At 49.3% G+C, this 19,073-nt stretch overlaps 7 protein-coding genes across 7 annotated transcripts; 5 read left to right on the forward strand and 2 right to left on the reverse strand.

Moving 5' to 3' along the window:
- Window positions 1-46: 46 nt before the first annotated feature.
- Window positions 47-1,321, reverse strand: LDX57_004764 (beta-ketoacyl [acyl carrier protein] synthase domain-containing protein; the record flags this gene model as incomplete). Its single annotated transcript, XM_046086439.1, has 5 exons — window positions 47-542; window positions 597-991; window positions 1,040-1,059; window positions 1,109-1,225; window positions 1,275-1,321. 5 exons carry the CDS (start codon window positions 1,319-1,321, stop codon window positions 414-416), a joined length of 708 nt encoding a protein of 235 aa, XP_045942404.1. The 3' UTR covers window positions 47-413.
- A 1,928-nt stretch (window positions 1,322-3,249) lies between these two features.
- On the forward strand, window positions 3,250-4,431 carry LDX57_004765 (uncharacterized protein; the record flags this gene model as incomplete). The annotated part of the gene is made up of 4 exons (XM_046086440.1): window positions 3,250-3,314; window positions 3,372-3,735; window positions 3,824-4,110; window positions 4,182-4,431. 4 exons carry the CDS (start codon window positions 3,250-3,252, stop codon window positions 4,429-4,431), a joined length of 966 nt encoding a protein of 321 aa, XP_045942405.1.
- A 743-nt stretch (window positions 4,432-5,174) lies between these two features.
- On the reverse strand, window positions 5,175-6,733 carry CHT4_3 (glycoside hydrolase family 18 protein; the record flags this gene model as incomplete). Its single annotated transcript, XM_046086441.1, has 6 exons — window positions 5,175-5,282; window positions 5,337-5,872; window positions 5,934-6,003; window positions 6,055-6,114; window positions 6,183-6,557; window positions 6,611-6,733. The coding sequence occupies 6 exons, from the start codon at window positions 6,731-6,733 to the stop codon at window positions 5,175-5,177; spliced, it is 1,272 nt and encodes a 423-aa protein (XP_045942406.1).
- Window positions 6,734-8,721: 1,988 nt separating this feature from the next.
- Window positions 8,722-11,139, forward strand: LDX57_004767 (dipeptidyl peptidase III; the record flags this gene model as incomplete). Its single annotated transcript, XM_046086442.1, has 8 exons — window positions 8,722-8,813; window positions 8,874-9,075; window positions 9,125-9,920; window positions 9,967-10,016; window positions 10,063-10,501; window positions 10,554-10,627; window positions 10,676-10,699; window positions 10,750-11,139. The coding sequence occupies 8 exons, from the start codon at window positions 8,722-8,724 to the stop codon at window positions 11,137-11,139; spliced, it is 2,067 nt and encodes a 688-aa protein (XP_045942407.1).
- A 2,518-nt stretch (window positions 11,140-13,657) lies between these two features.
- On the forward strand, window positions 13,658-14,274 carry LDX57_004768 (uncharacterized protein; the record flags this gene model as incomplete). The annotated part of the gene is made up of 3 exons (XM_046086443.1): window positions 13,658-13,790; window positions 13,844-13,941; window positions 13,993-14,274. 3 exons carry the CDS (start codon window positions 13,658-13,660, stop codon window positions 14,272-14,274), a joined length of 513 nt encoding a protein of 170 aa, XP_045942408.1.
- Window positions 14,275-14,424: 150 nt separating this feature from the next.
- On the forward strand, window positions 14,425-15,108 carry LDX57_004769 (uncharacterized protein; the record flags this gene model as incomplete). Its single annotated transcript, XM_046086444.1, has 1 exon — window positions 14,425-15,108. The coding sequence occupies one exon, from the start codon at window positions 14,425-14,427 to the stop codon at window positions 15,106-15,108; it is 684 nt and encodes a 227-aa protein (XP_045942409.1).
- Window positions 15,109-17,996: 2,888 nt separating this feature from the next.
- Window positions 17,997-18,858, forward strand: LDX57_004770 (uncharacterized protein; the record flags this gene model as incomplete). Its single annotated transcript, XM_046086445.1, has 2 exons — window positions 17,997-18,178; window positions 18,237-18,858. 2 exons carry the CDS (start codon window positions 17,997-17,999, stop codon window positions 18,856-18,858), a joined length of 804 nt encoding a protein of 267 aa, XP_045942410.1.
- Window positions 18,859-19,073: the final 215 nt, after the last annotated feature.

A 19,073-nucleotide genomic window follows, 5' to 3' on the forward strand; every position in this document is an offset into this window, starting at 1 on the left:
GGCTCCTTCGCACACCTAGTGTATAGGCGAGGTTGCGGGCGCTTATGTTGACTTCTGGATTGTGCAAGTGATGCATTAATTTGTCGATAGATTCTCGGAGTGATCCTTCCTTGTTTGCTGAGAAGCATAGAAGGTACGGTCGCAACTTGTTGGAAATTTCATTCTTGTCAGCAGCTGCGGCTGGCGCTTGATATGAGCTGATATATGCTGGAGTATAATCCGAGATCAAAGCATTCGGTTCATCGAGAATAACATGCGCGTTTGATCCTCCGAACCCGAAGCAATTGACGCTTACCCGGCGAAACGGCATGTCTGGAAATGTACTGTACTTTTGCCGGATATCCAGCTTCAGGTTATGGAAATCGACTGTTCGATGTTAACAGAATCGAAGAGGAACATTGCATAGTGGAGAACTAACTCTCGGGATTTGGAATCTCAAATGTAGGATTTCCAGGGATCAGCCCGTTCTCGAGGATCATGATTCCTTTCATCAGCCCAGACAAGCCTGCAGCAGACTCACTATGTCCAATATTACTTTTGATCTGTGCGAAAATGTCAGCGAGTTATAGAAGCGCGAGCTGGTGCTTTTTCCATACGGATCCAATGCGCAGCGGTCGCTCAATGGTCCGCGATGAGGCGAAGACCGACGCAATGCCTGTTGCCTCTACTGGGTCTCCTGCCGTCGTTCCAGTTCCGTGGCACTCCAAATATGCGGTAAGTGAATAGTCGGTAATATTAGCATTGGCGTACGCCTGGCGCACGGCGGCCGCCTGGATATCAGCGTTTGGGGAAGCAATACCAGCCGTGCGGCCGTTATGATTATTAGCCGACCCTCGGATCACGGCGCGAACCGGGTCTCTGTCCTGGATGGCGTCCTCGAGCCGTTTTAAGATGACAACATTGATGCCTTCCGCCTTGATATATCCGTCTGCCTTGGCGTCAAAAGCGTGACATCGTCCAGTCGGCGAATGGGTGTTTTTGATTGATCCGGCTGGGGTGAGTTAGTACACCAAGTGGTAGCCGGGGGTGGTAGAATTACCGTCGCATCCATACTCCGGGCTGTTGCTGTTAGCATCCTCCATTCTCCGATGTCTTTTGATTTGCTTACTTCAGTATCAGTCCGGCAGCCGCCACGATTGCGCCGTTTATCTCTCCGATGTGTAGTGATTTGCACGCCGTGTCTAACGCAACCAATGAACTAGAACATGCTGTGTCGATTGGCAAACTAACACAATATTAGTACGATGCACTTGTCGTCGGAAGGGTATACATACCTCGGGCCTTTGATGTCAAGAAAGTGGCTGACGCGGTTGCTCAGCATGGTTGCCGAACCACCTATCCCAGCATTTGGGGGTCGTGAATCTGGATCGCGCGCAAATATATCCCAATAATCTATTCTTCGTATGAATAAGTTGCCTTCCGAGTCCTGTCACGTATGACACCTACCTCCGGTGTGCGCCCCCACGAAGCATCCATACTTCTCTCCAGCCAGTGACTCGATCGGTATGCCGGCTTCTTCAATCCCTTCATAAATAACCTCCAACAGTATTCGCTGCTGTGGATCCATCGATACCGCTTCCTGTGGGGGTATGTTGAAGAAAGAAGCGTCGAATTCTGCTGGATTTACCGTCTCCATGAACATGGCCCCCGGTGATCGCAACGTGCGAGGCCTATCTGAACCGTCATAGAAGCCTCCGAAATTGAATCTATCGGCTGGTACGTCTGTGCCGGCCACTCCGTTCCGCATCAAGAACTCCCATAGTTTCCGAGGCGAGTCGCTGTGACCTGGGAGCCTACAGGCCATTCCCACCACTGCGATCGGCTCTTGTATAAATCTGTTCGATTCCATAGTTGCGGCCGAGTCCGAAGTTTCTGGTGTTAACGCCATCCCGGAACAGATGGTACGAGGCGTTTATGGGCGTTTGAAGAGTGATGGTCACCATTTGCGCCTCCGCGATAATGGGTGTACGATAGGAGGTCCCGCTCCTTCCTGTTCGTGGGGCACCATCCTTCTTAATTCACTTGATCTGCAACTCTGCAGTGATCGTCCTCGCTAGTGGAAAGTCACCAGATTTGTTTGGGAAGTTACGAGTACGGCTTAACAATGGGCCCTCAATGTAAAAGATAAGCGGGCAACACGGCCGCAAGTAAGGCGTGTTGTTAGAGCCCAATCTGCGTGGCTTAAAATGGCTTTCTGGTTTGGCTCCTGTATGCCGCGGAGAAGGTAACAATTTAAATTCCGACTCCGAGCCAATTGGGGTGGTTGTGTGTCACCCTTGAAGCCCTAAACGTGTGGTCTCTAGTCGTCCTTACTTGGAGCGGAGACTGGCGGTGTACGTACCTATGAGTTGCCAGCGCATTTGAATCTAGGGGTAAATGTTCCAAGCTCTATGGTAAGTCCATCTTGCTTCTGGGGGGTGCCAATATAATAAGAATGATTGCAAATCATACTCATAAATCCTCAATATGAATAAGATCAACAAATCAATATAAAAGTCGACTAAGTACTATCTACTATCCAATTCCCGAGGGGAAGAATAATTTGACAGCTAAAGGTTCGAGTTACTCATCCATAGCTAGGGGTGCCCTACGCTACCGATCCCTTGCAGCTGACACGAAGCCGTTTGTCTTAGGAGAGATGCCTCTTAGTACTTTGTTAACCTTCCTGTTAAGGCCAGGCTATTGACTCTTGATCGGATATGGGATAGCCTTTGCTCTCGAGCGATACTATACTTAAACCATCATGGACTCTCACATACACCGTGTGTTGCAATCGATTTCCCGATTGGGATTGATATTTCTGTGTAATCAAACAAGACTCAAGTAACTCGGTATTACAGAGTGCTAACACACAAAAGCGTTTACTGGGGATTGCCACAGCTAGCATACAAGCCAGATATGTTTTCATAAAGTGTTTTTGGTGAGAATGGCCATGACAGTCGCGGAATTTGCCACTCCACGTATCTTGGGGTTCTCCGATAAGATCTGGATAGGTGCGAGTATGGAGCTCACGAGTCTGCAAAGGCTCTGGAACTTTCCCCATTGCACTTATCGCTTTAGTGTCACATCTGTTTATATCTAGACCGTCAATATCCATAATTTCGGAGGGAACTAAGGAACGAGATACCGCCTTTTGAACTGTCAATCTAAACATCCTCGCGTCTACTGAACATGAATTCTAGTTACGTTTCTTTAGCAAGATTGTCCTTCTGGCTCGCGTGCATGGTGTTTATGCTTGAGTGGCTCATCATGAACCTTCCATCCTCTGATAGTGAGGATCTTATAATTGACACAGACATGTTCAGCGATGTCGGGTAAGGGTTGCCTCTCCCACCCATCCATCCTATTGACCCAGCTAACATACATCCAAGCGATGCCGGTGCTCTTCTTTTGGCGTGCGCCAACAAAAAGACCAACCTACTGGCTGTTAACATTAACCAACCATCAATATACTCCGCCATGGCAGTTTTGAACATGTTGGGCTACTATAAGTTACCCCGGGTCCCTGTGGGGGTACGTAGCCCGCGGACGAATGAGACCTATCTTGACACAACCTCCTTCGAGCATGGAGAATATGCGTCAAAGATCACCCACCATTGGAAAGGGTACCTGTCTCCAGTGCACCAACGTGGCCAGGACTGGCTGGTTCACGACCCTGTTAGGCTGTATCGACATTATTTGGCTCAAGCTGGGCCAAATGGGGTGAAGATTGCCAGTCTTGGCCAGCTGGACAATGTAAGTCGACCTTCTAATTCATCCATGTGCATGGTTGGAACGAAGAGAAACCATAGTAACTAAGCTAACGATTCTCCCCTGGTTTCAGCTGGCTGATCTTCTTGACTCCTCTGGCGATAACCTTTCCACTTTGTCGGGTTATGAGCTCGTTAGTCGGACAGTCAAAGAGCTCATCATCATGGGGGGCGAGTATCCTCACGGTCTAGAGGACAATTTCCGTCTTAGTCCAGGCGCAGCAGCAAAGGTCTCTCTTGACTGGCCTGGTAAAATCGTCTTCGCGGGGGCTGAGCTCGGCCAGAATGTATTTTCCGGAGCCAGGTTCATCACTCAGGGTAATGCTAGCGACCCCGTCAGGGCAGCGTATGAGTGGTATAAGTACGTAAACTCCATTCTCTGTCTGCTCTTCTCCCCGAAGATATACCCACTAACATCGAACATCATTCTAGTGGATACAACCGTTCTCGCCAATCCTGGGATCCCCTCACAATGCTATATGCTCTCGAAGGACCTACTAAGACGTTCAAGTTGGCCGGCACAAGCGGTCATAATTTCGTTTATCCGAATGGGACAAACGTCTGGATGAAGGGTAATCTGCAATACCCAAGGGCTTATTTGAAGCTGAAGGTCTGGAATGAGACTGTGGCTGCCAAACTCGACAATTTGTATCTTCGGGGTGCGGCGCGGTTTGCGAGATAGTTTGGTATAAATCTTGTACCTCGTTGTTGAGGTCATAATTGCGAAGAAGTTGCTTTTTGTTTCTTCTTCTGATGCTATTGTTGTTCGTGTTCCTATGTCCATGGGTTAATGTATTCCGGAAAATCGGTAAATGCAGTGATATGTGCCTGTTTGTTTTATATCCTATCAAGTAATTCCGTACTTACAACATGAAATCTTTGAATATGATATAGTTCTGAACATGTCGCGAAGCAATACCCATAGTTAGTCCCACATGTTCATTCCAACAATCTCTACTCCGTAGCACGGGGTTAACTTCCGGCGTCAATCACCCGAGCCAAATCACTTTCAGATCAGGCAGATGACCCGCCGATCAAACACAAATGCAGAGGAATCTTGTGGTCCACCGCCAAAATGAGAAACGTGTGGGCTTGTGCTGATTGGCGCCGTCGCCTACGCTGGGTACAGTAGTGGCAAGCCACTTGGGGTTGGTTGGGCTTGCGGGTTGCAAGGGATGGATATCCCTGTTTTCCTGGAGGGATTTTGCTGGCGGCGGGTGTAGCTCTTCCGGTGACCTTTGAGCTGATTGTCTATTTCACCGGGGGGTATTACGTGTAATCAGGTTAGAGGAAAAGATAGACTGTGTTATTTGCTAGGAAAGAAAATGAAAACTGTGCATGGTGGATAGATAAGCGAGTGAAAATGTGATTTCCTCAATCAGGCAATTGGAAATGATGTCTCTGATCTCAAAGCCATCCATCGACTCAATCCGACCCCATTCCCTTGCGCAGGTTATCGTAATCGGAAGCAGGATAGTCCAATTCATTCTGGACTTGTTCAAGCGCGCTGGCGCCTCCGAGCCCATTTACGACCTGTGAACTTTGTCAGCACGTCATGCAATCGCGAGACCAGGAGGGGGAAAATACCGTTGTAATCAGACTCTCACTGCCAGTTTTATCAGCACTACTCTCCCACCACATACCACCGCCCAAACCCTTCGATTTGATATATTCTGTCTTCAACTGCGCCACCTTGGGCGTGTCATAGCTGATCAGGACCTTCTTCGCAGAGTCATAGCTGTAGCTTGCGATGAGGTCTTCGTCAATGTGTTCTTCCGCGCCGGCCTGGGGTAGCGCCTTATAGTCCCAGATACCGTTTTCCCAGCTGCCTTCGCCGACTCCGTTAAAGGTCTTGCCGAGGCCGTCAGTATCCGTGAATGCGCGACCGTAGATGGGCATGCCGAGAACGATTCGGTCGGCGGGGACACCGGCCTCGATGTAGGCGTCAACGGCCTGTTGGGTGTTGAATGGCGTGCTTTTGGGGTTCGAGGTGTCGTTGTAGCCGTTTGCTTGGTGGCCGGTAAAGTCGGAGAAACTGCCGGCGTAGTCATAGGCCATCAGGTTCCAGAAATCGAGCTGTTCGTTCATTTCGGCGAGATGCATCTTTTCGTAGTTTTGGGGACCTAGAACGGGGAAACGAGGTTAGTGGGAAGCTGGAGGTGTAGTTGAGAATGCTGGACTGACCCGCAGGAGAAGCCACGGTCAGGAGGAATTTCTGCCCCTTTGCATGTTCCTGGCTATATGCATCCAGGGCCTGATTCGTCAGCTGAAATCCATAGAGCGAGTATCAGCAAGAGCTACATACCGATCTCACTTCTTTGAGAAGCAGAACGAAGTCATTGGCCTGGTCGTCGTTCTCGGGATACTGCCGGAATAGATGTGTTTAGTTTCAGCGTCTCCTCGGAAAAGGTAGAACCAATGACAACAACTAACCTCCCAGTCAATATCCAAACCATCAAATCCCAAGTCCTGCAACAGCTTCACCGATGACTCGGCGAATTTCTTCCGTCCAGCCTCGGTACTGGCGGGCTGCGGAAAGTTCTTAGAGTAGGTCCATCCTCCGATAGACAGGAGAACCTTGAGGTTGCGGTTCTTCTGTTTCTGTAGGTACAGTTGCTTGACGCATCCGTAGACATTGTTGCCATCCTCGGACCATGAGTCATCCGGATAGTGCTTCTCGAGGTCGGCATATGTGTCGGAAAGATACACCTCGCCGCTCTCGGGGCGCACATTGGCAAATGAATAGAGCACATGAGTGAGCTTATCGGCCGGCAGATCTTGAGGGTTATGACCGCGAGCATAGATTGCCTATATCAGTCAGTGAAAAAACAGAAGGAGGTCATCTGGCTGGGCCTACGAACCCAGTTGACGAAGTATGCAACGGAGCGGTATCCCGACGCCTGACGGGCTTCCAAATCCATGTTGCTAGTCGTAGGCTTGGTTATAGCCGCAGACTGCGCAAACCAGGCAGATGCAAGTCCCATAGAAAGGAAGGAAAGAAGCCGAGTAGTGAAACGCATATTTACCAAGGGAAGCTAGTTGGTCGTAAATTGACTGTGGCTTGAGACTGTCTCAGAACCAAAGCAGCATTCCGATGCAGAAAAAGCCTCCTTTTATGTTCTCGTTCATGACATGGGGGTTCTATTCATTGTAACTCTGCACCTTCGAATCACAGCTGCGACCTCACATGGCCAGGTAGCATGAATATCTTCAGATACAATCACAGTACACTTCAGGGTTCCATTCCAACAAGATGCCTGCAATGCGCCATCTCGTCGTGCCGATCCCGCGGGTGACACCACCCTCATGTCAAGATGCTGTGAAACCTGAGAATAGGCCGCGGGAAGCCCATGTGAAAAGCCTATTCAACCCCGTAAGCCATTGATTTGAGTGGTACAATAAACCAGGGGAGGCGAGGAGAGCCGGAAGGGGATGTCGCATCGACAGGAACAATGTCTCTGCAACATTAATCTAATATCGGTAGCCCAATAGAAGTATGTATGTAACCGCCGAGGGGAGATCGGGGAAATGTGCTAAAATGCAATGTGCTTTACATGCCCGGGGGATAGCACTTGCGCTAGATGTTCCCCGTGAAGAAGGATATCTGATCATTAGCGAATCGGACTGGTCCGACAGCAAGTTGGTTCCTGGGGTCAATCCAACTACCGATGTAACGACGGAGATTGTGTGAGGAGATTACCGGTCAAGGCACATGAGTCAAATTGGCGCTAGCAGGGGTCCCGGTCTTGGAAGAGGGGAATTTGGCGTTCAACTGCATTTTCCCGATCGAGGCATCATCGAAGAAATGTACTTCCCACGATGAGCAGGAAGGGAGTATACTTCAAGAACAAACCTATCCAAGAGAGCATATGACCCTGTGCCGGTCTAACAGCAAGAAAATGACCCTTTCTCAACCAGATGGAAGGATGACCAGATTATTGGAGGCACATTGTGACTTGAAACCGACCAACAAGCTTGGTCGGAAGTCTGATCTTGCGCCTGATAAGCCGTGCCCCCAATCACAGCTTGTTCCTCACATTGCAGGGGAGGGCTTCACATCCCGAACGGGTGTTGGAATGCAACCCTTATTAAGTTAATGAGGGGGGGCGTGGTCGATTTTTCCATTCCAGACCTCGATGATTTGAAATTGACGGATTGTAGAGGACAGGTATCATCAAGGTGAGATTCCTGTGATTTGACAAAGATCGTAACTTTGTTGAGTGGCACTTATCTCAGAGGGTCACCATGGTAGACATCACAAGTCAACGTCATGCTGCAATGAAACAAAGACTGCCATCGACATGAAGATTAGATGATAACGTATTGCTGGCATTTTCGTCCCTGAGTGCATGGTAGTTTGCCCGCAAAGTATTCTTTGATCCGGGTGATATATATTCACAGGCTTCTACCCCTGTCCAAATTATTTCCACGAATAATGAACACGAAGCCATCAAGAGATTTATCCGGATAGAAGCAGTATACAGAGAGCACATGTCATTTCCTGCTCTCCGATTTGACACCGGTTGGAGTTGACACGCGCGGGTTACAGGCTATGGTCGCGTTGTCGGTTGTTCTGAATGCTGGGTCGCGCAGGTAAGTATTCACTCAGCTGCGACATCAGCGAGCATGGGCTTGATGCGAGAGCAAGAAAATCAAGGATTATTGATGATTAACGCATCGCATAGAGAGGGTTGATGGCACAGATGGACTAGGGAGGAAGAGAGGAAGAGAAACAACGCAAAGAATCGCGAGCAAAATCCGGGGATTTCCTATTGGGGATCATGGCACGTGACCTTATCTCCAGCCAATCATTGTAAGGTGAGTCATCTATCATGCCTTTCCCAATTGGGAACGCCGTTGTTTACCTGCCGGGGTCACATGAGCGGGGCAAATTGCCGGGGTGAAGCGATAAAGGCGTCGCAAAAGCCTCATCTTACACACCAGAGCGATCGAAGGATCAGTTGATTCAGTCATGGCCGCACCGCAGATCTACACACTATCAGTGGCGGCCGCCTTCCACGGGTTGGACCGCCGGCAACAGCTGTATGCCCATCACATGGCTAAGTACGACATGAGACCTGTCCCATGTGCTTGAGGCATTGACAACTAACCGTGCATGGGCAGGGCTGCATGGAGTGGTACTAGGATCATCCTTCGGCAGGTGTCCCCGGAAGCCAATGATATATTCGATTTCATCATGGCTCTGTACCGAGACTGTGATGGTGTGTGGGAAAGGATAACAGAGAGTGGCTCTGTGCAGCCACATGAGTTGGAGAGCTTTCTAGATTATGCGGCGATGTTCCTATCGAATGTTGGGAATTACTTTGTGAGTCGAGCGCGGTGCGTGCCATGTCGACTGTCTAATGTTAAGATAGGGATCCGGCGATCAAAAGTTCACACCAGTTATCTCGGAAGAAAGTCTTGACAGGCTGGCTTCTTTCTCCCCGTATGCCGGCGAACTGTTACCAAGGGTCAAAGCCCCAATGCTGGCCAAAGTTCCTAGCAGCCTTGGACCGCCTGGGCCACTCACTCAGTCAACATATTACCTGGGAGATGACGTCTTAGCATCTTCAGACGACATCGCTGCTATCTCCAAGTTAATGGAAGAAGCGGAAATTCTGCCCGAGAATACACGTTTGAGGAAAAATCAAGATACAGATGAGTTCGCATATGATATTCTGCAGGCATCTACAGTGGAAGCTAGAGATAACTTGCAGGGGACTGAGCTACTCCCCGGTCTAGGTAGGCGCATTCGGCTGGTACAGGGTGACCACAGAAATGATTTGAGGCAAATCTGTGACTGCCTTGAACAAGCCAAAGAATTCGCATCCAATCAGGCGCAGCAAGACATGCTGGAAACTCTGATCGCAAGCTTTGAATCTGGTAAGCTACAGACATATAAAGCCGCCCAAGAAATCTGGGTTAAGGACAAAGCCCCACCCGTGGAAACTGTGCTTGGGTTTGTTGAGCCATACAGAGACCCGCTGGGCGTACGTGCCGAGTTTGAAGGAATTGTAGGAATTCCAGATCCAGCAGAGACAAGCATCCTGGCTGGATTGGCAAGCAAGGCCGATGCATTCGTCTACAAACTGCCATGGGTAGAACAGAACGAGGAAAAGGGAGCATTTGAGAAAGACCTATTTGAGCCCCCCGACTTTTCCAGTCTTCAGAGTAAGCTTGCAGCCCTACGATGCATGATGAAGCTCACAATATCAAGGTCTTGCTTATAATTCCAGTATAATCTTTCCCGGGATAAATCTTCCAAACGTGAGTCGGCTCTTGTGCCATGAAATCAACTGCTAATTTGCTCTAGTACAATGACATTCGCCAAAAGGTTGGTTACAAGAATATCATTTTCTCCAACCGCATGGTTGCAGAGCGTGTTCGTGCCAGAGGGTTGCATATGGTAGACGAGACCGAGCAAGACACATTCAAGAATCACCGATTCCACTCCTACTATATCTGGGTCGTACTGCATGAAATACTCGGACATGGCACCGGTCGCTTCCTCGCGGAGGACCCAGCAGGCAGTTTCAATTTTGACCCCAATAATCCGCCACTCAATCCTCTTACACAGCAACCTGTCGATTGTTGGTATCGTCCCAGCCAAACTTGGACGGGAGTGTTCCAGGACCTTTCAACAACTGTCGATGAGTGTAGAGCAGAGCTTGTGGGTGCCTACTTGATGGATGAACCTGAGATATTGGAAGTCTTCAGGTATACAATGAACAGTGAGGTTAAGCCAGACGATGGTATGTAAAAGTACAATTCGTGAAAGCAGGGTCTCATTGATTTTTACAACAGTCATCTACAACATGTACTTGCAGCTAGGGGTTGACGGACTCCGAGGCTTGGAGAACTTTGATCCCATCACCAAGGTATGTTCCAGATATAGATCTATGATAGTGCTCGCTAACAAGTTAAAGAAATGGGGACAGGCACACAGTCGAGTGAGTCGCTTCGCGACCGCGGTATTTCCGATTCTCTGACCTCTTAATAGGCCCATTATGCAATCTTCCGACATCTCCTCCGAGACAGCGATGGACTATTTGCTGTGATATGTGACACCGAAGCAAAGAGACTGACAGTAAAGATGGACCGATCGAACGTTCTTCGAAAGGGCAAGCCATCTTTGGGCCGCATGCTCATGAGTCTACACGTCTACCGCTGCACCGCAGACATCAAGAATTGCCGTGCCTTGTACGAGGACCTTTCCAACGTTGACGAGGAGGCGTTGGAATGGAGGGATATTGTCATCTCCAGGAAGGATCCTCCTCTTGCGTTTTGTCAAGCGAACACCTTCCTAGAAGGTGGTAACGTGACGATCAAAGAATATGAGCCCACTGCACGCGGTGTGGTTCAGAGTTGGGCCGAGAGAGGCTTAATTTAAAATGACTGCAATTCCCCTGTCGGAGTTCGACCCTGGAAGCCGAAATGATTACACGATATATTATACGGTCTGCGGTTCTCTGGGCTGCTCTGTGGGCTCCAAATCCACCGTCAGTCATCTTTGACCATTTGAATTAGCTGCAATAGGACTTGTAAAAAGGCCATTAGCGATCCGAAGGCCCCGAAGAATATGACAGCCCAGAATGTTAACCAGTTTGCAGAGTTCCGCTTGTCTCGCCATAGTTGGGTCCATGTTTGCGGGGCCACGTTCTTCAAATTTCGCTGCAAGATCGTGATGCGATAGCGGAGAACAGGAAAGTCATGAGGAAGGTAATAAACCTCCTTGTCCGTTTCCAGTAAAGCATCACACGTTTTCCTCGAACATAGTTTCTTTAAGAGCGGATCTCGGGCGCTCGGCGGCAGTTTGGAATCCGGATCAAGTGATCGGAAAAGTGTCCTCGATTTTCTGGTCTGTCCGAAGAGCATACGGTAGGAGCGGAGAACCTCCATAAGAAAATCATTGATCTCTTCTTGAGTCGCCCACTGACACCGCAGCCTGCTAGTTGTGCCGTAAGAGTAGATAGCACCACGGCCTGTGGACTTGTATGTCGAGCGACAGAGCTGACAGAATGAAGGGAAGCGGAAGAGGGATAGTTCTCTGGTCGTAGAATTAAACTCCAGATGACAGGCCAATGCATCCACCCATTTTATTTTCACACCCGCTATTGACGTTAAAGTATGCGCGTTGAAGAACTTGGATTGCAGCTCCAATTCGGCATGAAAAGCCAGTTGTATATCAGCATTATCATTGAGGCAAATGTTTTTCGCAGGGAGTAATATTCCATATCCCATCAGGAACTCGTCAAGCGTGTCACGCTCACAGAATCGAGTTTCTTGTTGCAGTGCCATATGAGTATATTCGCAGCATCCCTCTTTCTCTTGTATACCCAGCTGGTAAGGTGGTTGCATCACAGAATCGATGGATGCTGGGCTGAAAAGCATTGCCTGCCAACCTAGCACGCAAAAGGCAAAATATCTGGCAATTTTCAGGCTGCTCTTAGCCTGGTCAGTCGATATCTCCTTCGTGATCAGGCGCTTTTCCTGTAACGATTGCACAATCCCGTCCACAGTGATAGACTCGATTGAGCAAACGGACTCCCCGACCCCGGAAAATGCACACGCAAAAGCCTTCCAGTGGTCTGACTCCTGGCAGTTGGTATGGTCCGTGTGGAATATGTCGAAAACTTCAGGTGGTAGTTCTCGGAAACGTTCAATCAGCCATGTGCTGTACCACTTCGGGCACTCAATATTGTCGTCTTTTCCCAAGCCATTGGGGAGAGGAAGTCCAATGTTTTCAAGGCTCGTAGGATTATTCACTCTATATTTCAAGCTCCGAAAGCTGCGGACGTTACAACGTGATTTCAGATCGTTCAAGTGTTCGGACATCTTCTGTGGTACTGGAGGCAATTGAGCAGGTGGGTGTGTAAATTAGAAAAGTTACCCCAAACAAAACGGGAGTGAGACTGCTGATATCAACCCTCTTCAATACGGGGCTGCCATAGCCTTACGTTGTAGGCAATGGTCAAGGCTGGATTCTACGTGTCCGGGATCTGCGCTGCGCGCCACCGCTGCGGTCTCTGGCCAGGCGCTTAGGATATCGGTTCAGACAGGATTTATTGGCCGGCACAGTAGTTTTTTATGTTACGCCCTCCCATCCTAGGCGGCTAACCAGCATCATATGCTGATGTGATAGGAACACATCCTACTGGTGCGTGCCAAGAGGTCCAGCGATGTTGCGCTCGCTAGATGCATGCCCAAGCGTCCCACTATCCGCAGTGCTATTAAAAGCCGTTCTTCAAGGGCCAAAATTTGATGTGGTTCTGGATAAGACGCTCGAGTATTTCTTTCCAGGGGGTTTTATTATCTCCCATTCGCCGGTCTCACATCTTCTTGGCCAAATATCCTAGTCCTACAGCCTGTATATTCGCACCACATGTCCTCGAGCCATGTTCTGCGATCTTCATCTCAGGAAAAACATCCTTAATGAATCCATCCCATACTACAAATTGAGAGCGGCTGTAAGAAGAACCCAAACGATCTGACATACGTAGAGGTTTCGGACGGTCACTGGTCGAGTTGGAACCGCCAGTTGCGAGTTTCTAGTCAAAGTATAAGCGCCGTTGCGATTTTAGGCCCGTAGGAGTAAGCCAGGAATGTCCAAAGTGAGTTTATTCTTCTTAAAGTTATGCCAGATCTCTTAAATCAAGTTGTATCTTTTGTGTCGACAGGTGTTTCTATTACCACCTCAAGGACAGGTACTGCGTATCTAGGATGTTTGTAAAACACGCAAATGAACTGACTACGGCGCTAGAGCGACTCCGCAATTGCCCCGCCAACGTCAATTGAAGGGCGGAGGCGGAAAAGCCTGCGCCTTCCTTGAGATACACCATTTAAACCATCGCCTTTCGCCGTTCTCGTGGCTTCCTGCCCTCAATACCCGGCATCTAGAATTTGCCTCCATGGAAGAAATTGAAGTGGCCTCGCACGGCAGCAATGCCGACCGGCACGAAGACAACCTGCCGCCAGTCGATAGAGGACGCGGCGCTTGGGGTTTCCTTGCGGCATGCTTCATGCTTGAAGCTTTGATCTGGGGTAAAGCATCCGTCATCATGGGTCAAGCCGCGTGACTAACTGGCTTTATTCAGGTTTTACATTCTCCTACGGAATTTTCCAGGATTATTACAGCACCCATGAGCCCTTCAAGAGCTCCGGTGACATCGCCATGGTCGGGACTTGCGCAATGGTGAGCTTTCCACAAACGCCATATGCAAGCATATGATTAATCGATTGCAAGGGTGTTTCATACCTGCTCATGCCCGTCGACTTTATTCTGCTTCAGGCAGTTCCCCGTCTCAAGCTGTGGGCTGCCCCACTAGGTTTTCTCATCATGTGCCTCGCGCTGGCGATGAGCTCCTTCGCCAACAATACGACACATCTTATTGTTTCTCAGGGTGTGGCGTATGGAATTGGTGCAAGCCTGGCTTACGCGCCTACTATTATCTTTATGGATGACTGGTTTGTGCAAAGGAAGGGACTTGCCTTCGGTGTTATGTGGGTGCGTACAAGTACCCGTTAGATAACGCCTTGCCCATCCTATCGATGCTAAAATGTTCTCTAGGCTGGAACTGGATTATCCGGTGTCATACTTCCACTCGTACTACAGTGGCTATTGGATAGCTTCGGCCACCAGACAGCTCTTCGGGCTTGGTCCATTACTCTCTTTGTGATGGGAGGCCCGCTTCTCTACTTTGTTCGACCTCGACTCCCCATTTCCCGGACGTCTCGTTCTCGACCATTGGATTTCCGCTTTTTGCGGAACCCGACGTTCGTCGTCTACGAGACTGGGAACATCCTCGAAGCAATGGGGTACTTTCTGCCAACAATCTATCTTCCGACCTACGCGCGCAGCCTGGGGGCAGGTGGTATTCAAGCTGCGTTAACCGTCATACTGTTCAACCTTGCATGTGTGTTTGGTTGCATTATTATGGGCTCCATGGTGGACCGCTTCCATGCTACTACCTGCATCCTCGCCTCCACTATCGGAAGCACCACTGCGGTATTTCTAATATGGGGACTTGCCGACTCTATGGCACCTCTCTACATCTTCTGTATCTTCTACGGCCTCTTTGCCGGCTCTTTTACCTCCACATGGCCGGCCATTGTCAACGAAGTCCGGAAGAAGAGTGTCTACGCGGATCAGAGTATTATTTTTGGATTTCTGTCTACCGGTCGGGGCATTGGCAACGTTGTCAGCGGCCCTCTTAGCGAAGCTTTACTCAAGACCGACTCCTGGAAAGGCGTGGCTGCGAAGGCATATGGGTCCGGTTATGGTCCCTTGATAGCTTTCACTGGGGTTTCTGCCCTTCTCGGCGGTTTTGGCATTCTTATGAGGTCGTCTCGGCTCACGTAATATCGCATTTTTGGAAGAGCATAAGGCGATTGTGTTGTTGCGTGTTTTCAAGAGGAACATCTTTTCTTGAATGTTCAAATCCGCCCCTTTCACTAGCTTTCTTAGTTGGGGTTAGATGCTGGCGCCTAATCTGATGGGTTGGAGAGACGAGAGCTTCACCGAAACGAAGCTTGCCTGGTGGTTTGAGAATAGCTTGGTTTTATCTGTCCTTCCTATAGAGGGGACACCAAAAACGCAATTGAAACGGTGAACTATTGATCTAAATAAGCCTCTCAGTAGGAAATACGTTTTACGGAACATCTTCCCGCTTCAGCCGACTATTCCTATTCTTGTCCCTCAATCATAGCACCGGCTTCTTCTGTTTATGTTACGCGGCTTGGAAAAACCCGCAGGATCAGTGCCATTCTCATTATTAAACCCGGATCATGGGAAAGAAAACTTGAGCGCGGAACTGCCGGAAGTAGGGGACCCATCCTATGGATCAATGCGTGGAACCCCCACAATCCGCGGAGTTAGGACGACTGTTTATTGCTGGGGGCCATTTTAAGAATATTTGTCTCCCAATTCTGGTTCTGGAAGCCGAGTCCTTCAAAGAGATGTACTGGACATGCCCTAATAGCCGTGGCTGCCTCGCCTCTGAGTAATTGTCCGACTAGAATCACTAGCAGTTGAACCTGACTTCTTCAACATGTTGAAATCATAGGATCAGCCTCACTCTTGGCTTTCATATCGCCGGGCTTGTTTAAATAGCGCTTTAATCTAGACTTCTTGGCATCGTTATACCTGAAAGTGGCCCGCATCCTGATGACATGACAAACAGGTTGATAATTGATCCCAAGACCCTGCGCCACCCTTTGCTACGTAAGCCACAATATTTATTGTCGTAGTGCTTGAACTGATTGTGGAATAGCATTTTCATGCTTACTGTTGACTCTGCTGCGACTGGTACCTACGCTGTGTCGTTGTTATACACCCTCGTATCTATAAATCCCCCCTCCTAGGTAAAAAGCCAATGTCTCGCTACATTAAGGCCCTCTTTGTAACAATACCAATTACTACTCCACTAGTCACCGACGGTGATCGACGGCAGCAGGATCCAGATGGTGATCGCAATTCATGATGATCGACTAGTCGTGTTCGAGAAAATTCATGTCCGTCGGACAAGGGGCGTGTCGCGTATCACGCATCGCCGTATACCACTCCGCAGAATTCTCGGCTCCGATTTCCTATTACCCGAAATCGTGGAGTTAATGAAATATATTATTGGCCCAATTGAACATTTTGGCACTACTGTAGGTGGATGCCTCGTTTCGGTTATGATCGTCGACTACGGGTACCGGGCTCGCGTTGTCTCCACAGTCCTGTTTGTGTGAGAAAATCAAAAGGTTTGGACAGTATCTGGAGAGTTTCCTTAATGACAAGAGAAGTCTACGAGAAATTATATTGGTGTTGAACTATAACGCAGGTACTGCTCGCAGTCAATTGTGAATGGCATCAAGGCGTTGCGGGAGCAGTTACATTGGGGACACATCGAGCGGGATATATATTTTGCGTGACTACACTCAAGCTCTGGGGTGTCTTAATGTGACCGCCATGTCTATTTCTCAGCCATCTTTCATGTCTTCGTAATCGCTCTGTAAAGCAGTACACTCCTCCAGCAGGAATTTGAATCCATGAGCAAAGCCTGAACGTGGTTGTGATGTTTGCTGTCTTCATCCGATATCAATACGAGTATGGAGGCCAAAGTCTCCAAACCCGGGTCGGGTAGCATGCTGGGAACAGTCGCTCTCTACGTTAAGGGCCTTAGAATGCTAGAGGCAGAGTTTGATTGGGAGTTGACCGGAATTAAGAGGAAGGCCGGATCTAGGGATACACATGGGAGTCCGGGAGCATAGCAATCCAGGGGTAGAAGAATGTGGGGACAGCTTAGGCAGGGCTTGTTCTCTTCCGTAACCCCTTGAAAGGTTCTCGAAGCTGTATTCATCCTATTCTACCTTATTCATTTCTCTTCAGATCTCTTCATCAACTTGAGTTTTAATTATAATATCCTAGACCCTGACGTTTCGGGCGGCACTGATGCAAAAGAGTAACCGCCCTCCAACAATCAAGGTCCATGGAGCCGCTTGATAAAGTGGAAATAAAAGGCCGGAGGTTGTTTCCGTCCACATTTTTGCGTCGGATTTGGAAAGGCCGCCGTCTGGCCGTCAACGCAGGCCGTCTTAGCTAGGTGACTGCTACGTACCAGGACTCGATTTTTCGTTTGACCATTACTTGGCCGGACTCGGATCGATCCGGCTGAAGAATTATCTGCTTACGGATTGCTCTTCCAGAAATGGCGTTTGTTTTTAGAACACAGGGCCGTGCCGCACGGGGAAGACATCCGCTATGCCTCCCGAGGGAGGATGAACACAGCACAGCATATTCAGAACGCCCAACGGCCATCGACATTCCTATGGAACCGCCTGCCCTCGTTCCGGTAGGCCATACCATCCCTTGATGCAACAAGGCTGTTTCCTTTGCCCGGCTACCTTTCCAATGAGGGTCACATTGGCATGTAACGTGGGAAGCACCGTTGGGTTCTCATAACTATCGAGTCGAATAGATGCTCGACAACAAGTCCAAGTACGACGGTCCCCGGAACCGTGCGTGGTACGGGATAGTGGTCTGAAAGCGGACAGTTGGATTCGAGAAGAACGGGATCAGCTCCATGAGCTCTCTCGTCTGGATCAGACAGACTATTTAACAAGGCGTCAGCCTGTCTATTCCTGCTTCTTCCTCAGCTACTCGCCAAACATTCTTGTCTAGTCTTTCGCATCTCATACCAGGTTCGTCGGGGAAGCTCGCTTTCAAGATTTTTCGTTTTGTCGTTCGTTAGAAAGGCCGCCAATATGCTCAAGAATACTGTCTTCCTTGCGGTTCTGCTTGCGCAGAACTTGTCATTCACAGTAGCTCTCCCGTCTCCCAATGAGGAAGAGGCCAGGGTAGCGGCAGCGGAGAATGGTCACGGTGGTGGTGACAACATTATTGACTGTGACATTACTGTCGCCACCGTTACTGATTATATCCCCGGGTGAGCCCAGAATCCCAGCACCGACTAGAGAGAACGATCAGACTGACCTTTCGGATAGCCCTACGGCGACCATTACTGTCATTACAACCGACATCATTGAGCCGACTGCTGACTGCCCGACTGATGTCCCTGTCCCCACGCAGACCATTACGGCGCCTGGCCCAACTGAGACTATCACAGAACCGGGCCCGACTGAGACGATCACCGAGCCTGGCCCAACTGAAACTGTGACGGAGCCACCGGTGACTGAGACAGACACTATCACGATTACTATAGACCCCGGCACGGTGACAGGCACAGAGACAGTGACAGAGACGGACACAATTACCGAGTCGGTGACGGTTACTCAAACGACGACAGAAGTGACCACCACTACCTCTTGCCCGACGGACACCCCGACAGGAGGACCGGACACGGGTGACTGCACACCCCCAACCATTAGCTATTATCCAGACCGCGACCCCAATCAGGCCTTCCAGATCGATGATACTGACATTTACGGCCATGGAACTTCAGCCTTGATCAGCACGCTTACCAGCCATACTTGCAACCAGCTGAGAAGCCCATGCAATGCTGCCGCAACAACTGTGCAGTATTGCTGGTCGGCAGCTGCAATGGTCGATGCTAGCGGTTTGCAAGGCGAGGCGCAGGCTGAGTATTGGAACTCATTCTGGACCTAACTTGGTCCATTCCCCCACTGAAGTGATGGAGTGATCTATGGAACTGCTATATCCTTTCCCGTTGCCCGTCTTCTTTACTTTTACCAAGAGATAATCTACTTGAAATTTACCTTGAAATCCCAACGATATTAGTAGATCTAAAGGCAGACGCCCGTTTCTGAAACTTTTCTATTTGGCAAAAGCCCAGAGACATCCAATTAACTTTCATTAAATTG

The sequence above is a fragment of the Aspergillus melleus genome (genome assembly GCF_016097325.1).
Source record: "Aspergillus melleus strain CBS 546.65 chromosome Unknown contig2, whole genome shotgun sequence".
Taxonomy (NCBI): Eukaryota; Fungi; Ascomycota; class Eurotiomycetes; order Eurotiales; family Aspergillaceae; genus Aspergillus; species Aspergillus melleus.